We start from the raw sequence: 8,745 nt of genomic DNA on the forward strand, positions 1-8,745 counted from the left end.
TTTAATTTGACCTTATGTCGATTCCCGGGATTATTTTATTTATTTTAACGCACCGCGTTTTTATTTTTTAATATTTATGACACACCGTGTCGAGTTGTAGTTTGCAAGGCTACTTTCTTTTCTAGTGGGTCTCAGTACTATTTCTATTATAGCTTGGACTCTCACGTTCTGTGACAAACTATGTCAATACGTAGTTTCCAATACTACTGTATTTATTTTAACGCGCCGCGTTATTTTTTAGTTAAGAATTCCCACTTTTACTTTAACAGCCAGTGCCGTTTGTGGATTTTGAATTCAACTTTTTATTTTTTGCAACACACCGTGTCACTTTATTTTTCCTTTAACAGATCGTGCTGTTTGTGGATTACCATAAGCTTTTATTTTTTATAACACACCGCGTTACTTGTTTTTTATTTCAACACACCGTGTTGATTTAAGTGCACTTTTTGCGTAATACCCTTTGTATTACACTTTTATTGTTCAATAAATCAACGGCTGCAGTCCGCGATTTATTTTCCTTCGTTATATTTTCAATTCTTTCTGATACATTTAACTTTTAATTTTTACTCGCGCTCATTTCAAGCGTTCGGGGTCACCAATGTTTAACCCGTAGGAGCTTTTTCCTACGGTTATCCTTTTATCGAATAAAAAGACTAAGATGTTTTATTTTAATTATAAACTTTACTTTATTAACTGATTCTTTCACAAGAACTCTCCTGTTTGACTACCGTTCAAACTCTCCTGTTTGAATACTTCTCAAACTCTTCTGTTTGAATACTTCTCAAACTCTCCTCAAACTCTGATCTTATCCATTGAATGGATACAGTATTTATACTAATTCTAAACAAAGAACTTATTGTTATAATTACAATCACTTATAATTATCGTGGGAAGTATTTTTACGCTTGATTCACATAGTAATAAAGCAATGCACCGGATGTGACGTTCATCCTTTTCCATAATTTGGTTAATACATTTATACCGAAAACTATCCGGAATAAATGTTTCCAAAAAAGACAATTTATTATAAACATTTCCAAGAAATGAATACCATAAATCATTTAACATCTTTTTACCACATATTTCGCTTAATGCATCTCATATTACACGTTAATGATTGCAATGTTTACATTCGCGCATATAATTGTTCATAATGTCGCGTATATGATTCAAGTATAACAATTCTATCGACTGAACTGTTAATGCATTGCGCATGCGCGAGCATGAAGATGCGCGCGCATATTGTAATTATTATATGTGATCTAATTGAATAGAAATTTTACATAATTTTATATCATTATCATTGCAAGCATTAACATACTCCCGACCGTTGAATATTTAATTCAACAAATAAGTTCTAGGATTACAATAATATGTAAGAATTAACTTGCTCCTGACCGTTGCGTATTCTATTTCCACTCAAATTTTCAATTTTTTAGCATGAAAAATTTAAATAGGCAAGTACACACAATGGAAAAATCATAAGCTGCCTTTCAAGTAATTAATACATACGTATACAATGCAATGAAAACAACAAAAGTTTCCTTAAGAAATGCACACACATGCACACAGTTAGTAGTTAATTCAAAAAATAAAATTTAGGTCAGTTATCCATAACATACATATGACTATGCACTAAAAGTGACATTTAATGATTCGTCTTTTGGAATTTTCTCTATATTAGTCACTGGAACTGTTTCTATTGTGAAACTTTGCTGTTTTCTTACTTTGAGCATCCAGTAAATAAATAGACTAATGAAAACAATAAGCAAAATTACAATAACATATACCATTGTGTAGTGGTGAATGTCATGGACGCTGATAGTAGGGAATGTCTGCATTTGTTGTTTCTGATTGTGAATTGCCTTTTCCAATATCGCCATCTGTTCGTCCAATTGCATTGTTTCATGTGTAGGTTCGTTTGATGAATTGGGTTTTATTTCGATGAGAATATCGGAAATATTTAGCTTAGGGATGACAATATGAAGTTCTCCGTAATCAACATCATTTTCCGAAGTAATTTCGTAGTTCGCTGCTTGTAGTACACATTGAGGATCCAATCGAACAATGCCCGCTCCTTCCGCGTAACACGTTGTCGCTTTATTACCGCATATGATATTGAAGGTTGTCCTGGTTTTTGTTGTAAACAAGAACGTATTTGGCGTATGCAGCTTAGACCATATTTGATCTCCAAGCACTGGAATTAATGCACATCTTGGAGAAATAGCCTTTGTCGTGTGGGTAAATATAGCCATTTCACATTCCGCTGAACCATTGTAGATATTATACAGCATATGTTTTTGCTCGCATATAATAATGTTGTCAACAAACGCCTTGCATGCTGCATTCTCATTATGAGAAATCATATAATATTTGTCTTGTTTCCTGAACGATAATATCGTTACTGTGACGTTGGTGGCTGTTTATTAACCAAACTAACTTATAACTGCAAATTATTTGAAAACACAGTACAGCAGGCCTCATAAAATTATATTTTACAACAGTATCAGTCTGTTATTTCGGTATCCGGTGTCGCTCAATTGAAGGAAAACTGAAAGTTGAATAGGGAATTGCATTTGCAAGAATGATGATGACTAGCATGCAAGCTTATGCTACAATTACCATATAAAAACATGAAGACGACCTGTAACTGGTACACAGCATTCAGGACACTTCTGAATTAAGTTGTCACGTCCCAGGTGAGCTTCGAAACACTCAGAACAATATTTAAAATGCAAATCAGGTGCAGGTGACACATTTCACAATTTTCATAGTCAGCCGACGACGTTTCGTTCCTATCATTTTATCTGTCTTCAACATCTTCGTCGTCGGTCTTATTTTCGGTATTGATATCCGTTTCGTATATTTCGACACATTTGTCAAAAAAAATTATCTCGCGACTTTCAAATTGCTTTTGAATCGGCAAAATTTGTTCATTTTTCTCTCTGTTGCTTATCTTTTGTGTATTGGAACAATTGCGTGCCTTCTTTAAAAATGATGTGATTTAATGAATTCTTCCACCCGAAGCAAACACAAAAACTTATAGAAACATCCATGAGCCGGAATTTTGAAATTGATGGTCGAATTATACGACTCCATGGGGTGCTCAACATAGATGGAAATAGATTGCGGTCCTTCGCGTTCAAACCATTGTTCCTCGATATATTAAAAAAAAAAACTGGGTGAACTTGCCTTCATTCAAGTAATTCTTCTTTTATTAATTTGAAAGCGGCTCGGATGTTATCAGCTCTCATTAAGGGAAATGACGTTAGTGCTTTTTGAATTTTCCGCCGTTTTTGTTCGACTGAGAATTGCCCTCTTTTGCACAGAGGTGGCACCTGCTGACTAATGTTTTAGCTGGTTTAGCTGGTTTATCTGCTGTCTTTAAGTATAGTTTCCTTTTAAAAAGAGCGCTCCGTTTTGCCTCCGTCTACATGACAGTTGTAAAATAGAACAAAAGAACTGTCACGCAAACGGAGTGGAAATTGAATTTATTTCAATTTTTTACTCCATTTACGTGACAGTTCCTTTTACGGTGAGGCTAAAATTTTTTAAATAAATGTGTAAGTTAACATCCAGGTTTTTTTCATAAGTGAGTTGGGGGAGGGAAGTGCTGTTCAAGTAAACAAGTTTTAGCAAAATCCCCCTAGCTGTTCCTGAGAACAAGCACCAGCGTCAGCCAGGGCTTGTGAAACAGTGAGGACTTGGGATTTACATTGGAATTGGTAGAGGGACAAATTCTAAGATTTACAGTGTAAAAATGATGGCTCTCGATAATTTCTTCATCAAGCAATAGTAGCTAAAAGTAAAAATTTCACCATTTTAAAAGACTGATATCTCCTTTACAAAGCAACCGGGGAATCCTTTGAATGATGATCCCAGACAAGTTTTGCAAACCCTATTGAACAGCAAAAAAATTATTTTTGAATCGAAGTTTTCTGTTACATTTTCAGAAATTGCACTTTTAGGCTACCCTCGGTGAACTTTGGACGCTTCAATACCTTACTGGTAAGTGTATTTTCCGTCAATGTGGTTGCTTATATGGTAGCCTGGGGTCTCAGCTTTACAACGATACCAAATATGTCATACTTTGTGCTCTACAAGAATTATTGCTGAAAAAGTTTTGTATCGAGGTCGCTCTACGTAAATCTAGAGCTGGTAATGAGGAATCTCGCGCCGGCGTGATTCACAATGACTCACAAAGTGACATGTTCCTTATACAAAATGTGTCATTTAAATGTCACTTTAAATGTTTGATAGATATAAGAAAGACATTTATTTGTAATGTCGTCTTGAAAATAGGTATTTCCTCTAGATAGCTCTAGATTTGCGAGTAGAGCGACCTCAATGCAAAACTTTTTCATCAATAATTCTTGTAAACTTACACGTTTATTTAAAAATTCTAAGCCTCACCGTGCTTTGTTCTATTTCACAACTGTCATGTAGACGGAGGCTAAACGGAGTGCTCTTTTAAGTGGAAACTATACTTCAACGATGTAGTCGATGGATTGACGTTTCGTTACGCGTGCCGTTTTTTATCATTTCTTGTGGTCGTTGGTCTAAGTAGACGTATTTCTGTGAGTTTATACAGCCTTTCAGCAGTTTTGTGATTTTTTTCCAGAATTTTTTTCGGTTTCGCTTTGGGTTTCGTTGTAGTCCGCTGACTTTCGAGCAACATGGCAATGTGAATTTGGTTGTTGTTTGTTTCCGAGCCGGTTCCAAACCCCTTTTTTTGTTTATTGTAGGCATTTTTTCGGATCACGGTGTGGGTCGAGCTGGACGGACAAACAAAGTGTAATCGCGCAGTTTGATAACCAGCAGTCCGTAAACGAGTTAGATTTTGCGCAAAAAGTCGGTGTTGTTGCGGACCCGCTGAGTGGTTTCGATCCTCATAAGATGATAAATCAGGCTTGTGGTCGGCGCACTCATCAGGAAAAACCACCAATCAACTTGGCAACCGAAATGAGCTTTACTCGATCGCGAATGTCACAAAAAGTATGGCTGTTGAAGAGAGAGAGTTCGCGTTGTTAGCGACTGACCGTGAACGTGTTCCAGATGACCTCGCGCCCACGTCTGATGCGCTCATCAACCAGGTCCGCCAAGTTTTAATGATACGAAAGGAAGCTGTCGTTGAGAAGGCTGCGAGATTACGACTGGAAATGATTGAAGAAATCAGGGACACCTTCGATAATTTCGTCATGGCAGCAGAGATCCAGGGATTTAAGAAGGACGCCCCGTCGAACGGCGTCTGACCAGCAATAACTCAAAAACTCCTTTGCAACCGACCAAAAATATTGTGACCGATGGATCGGACGCTGCTGAGGCTATTGTGGCTGGATTAGACGGACGTAAGAGGCGTTTTCGTGAAGAGGGTTTGGGAGGGTTGTTACTGGAGCTTTCGTAGGCGATGGAGGGAGCTCGTTCCGTGGGAGTTTTCCAGACCGTCGAGTCCCTGACGGCCATATGTCCGTCGAAGAGATACGTCAGGTGCTGTGTAACGCGAAAGAGCCCCCTGTTGAAGCGGCGTAGCCTTTTTGTTTTCCGTTTCGGCTTTTAAGTCTTGGTCAATACATTTCATTGCTTGAATGAGCGTTATTTGAGTCTTGTTTTTCATTTCATTGAGTTCTTCTTTCGTTGAGTTTTCTTCTTTGGTCGTAGTGATCGAGTTTTTTTCTCGTGTAGCATTTGTAGTGAAGTTGACCGGTGCTGTCGAGTTTTGAGGTCTCCAGTGTTCCAGCCGTTTTTTCGATATCCTGATTTCCCATTGTTTTTTGGTGTTTTCTTGCCGCTGAGTTGAAAGGACGAGTCGTCGAGCGGATCTGTGGCTGGTGATTATCGGCTTTCAAAGTTCAAAGTCCGGTCACAAGTGTACCACAAAATATTGTTGTGGTACATAGAGATCAAAAACCAGTACTAAGGATTTTTCGAAAAAATTTTACCTGCCTCGAGAATTCAAAATTTGTGAAAATTGACCAATTTGAAGCTTTGACAACTCTTGGCAATTAAATTTTAATTTCAACAACCCCACAGATATTTTTATCGTAAAGCCTGATCATTCCCCTTTAAAATGAGACCACACACGCCCTATTTGGATGAAAATTGAATTTTTGAGATCGTAGAGACTGAGGTGAACTCGGTCTACTCGGCCGTTGAATGAATGCAAAATTTTTTGCCTCTTTAAAAATTTAATTTTCATCCCGAAATTCCGTGTCTGGTGTCATTGTAAAGTTGATTGGGATAGCTTTCAAAGAAAAAAAAACCCAGTGAATTGACTTCATTTTCGAGTAGCTGGCACAAGGTTTTCATTATATTTGCTAGCATTGGGAAGCTTTCGAAATTTTTTAAAATTATATTTCAGTCCTACTGCCAAGCAGATAATTTTTATCGTAAAGCCTGATCATTCCCCTTTAAAACGAGACCACACTGCAATGTCATTTGTGATGTATATTTGGTACCGTTCTGAAGCTTTCCCAATATTTTGCACAATTCGTTGTACCAAAATCTTGTTGTATCGAAGTAAGCTAAAAAAATAAAGAAAATAAGTAATCTGCCTAAATAGAAGAAAATTAGAAAATTTTATACGAGCTTACATTCTGACGTATTTTTTATTGGATTTACAATGGCTGCAACAATGTTCTATCTGATAGAAGAGAAAGATGAAATGGAGGAATTTAAACTGCCTTCGATTGGGGAAGTCCTTGGTTATTTCTTGTTGCAACACAAGAATTTAAAACAGAAAACCTTAAGAGACATTGCCAAGATGACAATAGCCAGGATTTACCCATTTTACGACAATGTTTTACATTTTACTCTTTGAATTTTGCAATTAATCACATTGCTATGTTGCGTTCCAAAAGGAACGAGTAGAACCTAGTGCCGTGGAGAAAGTACTGAAATTGTTCGATTCCTACAGAGCAATAAGAGCAAATCGGACCAAGAAAGGTTTACTGTTTAGAAACAGAGAACAAAAATTCATGGACGATTCTGCCGATTTGTTCGATGTCGCCCATACAGATGCAATGAACATTATACTGAGGTCCGAAACAAAAGAATTTTATAGAATGCAACAACAAAAGGGACGGCCGGGAACAATGCATGAACTTTTGGAGCTACGGCGAAAAAATCCAAGTCCAAATCCCACTCCAGTCCCCAGTCTAAGCCCAAGCCCAGGTCCAGGTCCAGGTCCCAGTCCCATGCCGACGACGAGCACCAGTAGCAGTACAAATCGAAATAAAGGCCCCCTATCCCGAAACTACCACGTCTAGATTTAGACCCAGACCAGTTTCCAACATAGCTCCCACGTCACCATTAAGCGATGTACATAGCATAACTGAATCGGTCGGTTCGATTTCAGTCACTGATACAACAGGTAGTTCGGATTTCACATTGGATGAAGAAAAGAAGAAGACGCCAAGAACGCCGAAGAAAGAGATTATTAGCGAAAGGGTGGCAGGAGCTTTGGACAAGTGTCGAATAAGTGGCAGGTGCTCCGTACACATTATCGTTGCTCTGTTGCTAGAATTACGCCTCAATCCGAAGGACTACAACGTCAGCTTAAGTACAATTTCCAATCGAAGAAATGCCATTAGGAAAGCTGTATACGACAATGTCAAAGATACGTTGCAAGTACCTAGGGGAGCCATTGTCCACTTCGATGGAAAGATAATGGACGCTATCACTGGCAAAGGACAAGTTGATCGTTTGGCTGCCAAAGAGACTTACAAGGATATCGATCAGTTAATAGGTGAGTGAACGCTAAAATAACTAGTAATTTTGAGCACCAAACTTATACTGATATAGACCAGGAGTTTCAATAGCAAATGATGGTACTGGGCTGGAAATTGCAGCTGCGGTGTATCAATGCTTGAATGATTGGAAGCTAACGGACTCGATCGATGGTTGCTGCTATGACACAACAAGTTCGAATACTGGATTAGACAATGGTAACCTGTCACAGACGGCAAGCATATCAACAGTTTTACTATTTACTATTTAAACTATTACTGCATTCGATCAAAGATTTTCAGAAATTGATTTCAGAAATCTTTTACTTCATTTGTTTTTGTAGAGTATGTCAACACTGAACATTGTACATTATCGATTAGTAATAAACGAGATCTAGACCTGAACAGATCGTCTTATCATTGCGCGCATACATCACAGTGGCGACGAGTATTCGAATCGAGCTCAGGCTCAGTTTTTATTTCTTTTTCGAGCAAGTTGCATGAGATTAGTAAAAATTCGGTCTAAGGAAGACAAATTGGACATTCTAACGCGGTCGGTTTGTGAATTTATCGGTACACGGAGTACGATAAATATAAGTTGATAAAGGATATCAGTGCGCGACCGGTGTTCGAAAAGAAAGGATAAAAGACATTTTAAATCGATCGGCGAGTGATTGGGTGGAGCGACGAAAACATAAAAGTGTTTTTATGCGAATTCGTAAGGAATTGCGAGTGAAAATCTGGAAAAAGTGCCCAAAAGGTTTCTCATTGTCCGTGACATTGAAAAGGTCGTGAAAGTCACATTGACCGAGGACGATTAAAGCTCGCGACAAAAGTCAAATAAGTTTCACGCATCATTATGCCAGGTGGCGGTAATGAAGGTGGTTCAACTGGTACTGGTGGTACAACTGGTACGACATTTCGAGCTACGATTGACAACAATGTTCCACGAAAGTGTGAACGATTACACGGCAAGATTAAAGAAGCTGTCGAGATATTGTGGCTTCGGCGATTATTTTAA

General features: G+C 38.1%; 1 protein-coding gene across 1 annotated transcript; it reads left to right on the top strand.

The window, feature by feature from the left end:
- Window positions 1-6,619: 6,619 nt before the first annotated feature.
- Window positions 6,620-8,745, top strand: LOC119082921. Its single transcript, XM_037192577.1, has 4 exons — window positions 6,620-6,701; window positions 7,160-7,744; window positions 7,806-7,943; window positions 8,591-8,745. Exons 1-4 carry the CDS (start codon window positions 6,620-6,622, stop codon window positions 8,743-8,745), a joined length of 960 nt encoding a protein of 319 aa, XP_037048472.1.

Source organism: Bradysia coprophila, unplaced genomic scaffold (genome assembly GCF_014529535.1).
Source record: "Bradysia coprophila strain Holo2 unplaced genomic scaffold, BU_Bcop_v1 contig_50, whole genome shotgun sequence".
NCBI lineage: Eukaryota > Metazoa > Arthropoda > Insecta > Diptera > Sciaridae > Bradysia > Bradysia coprophila.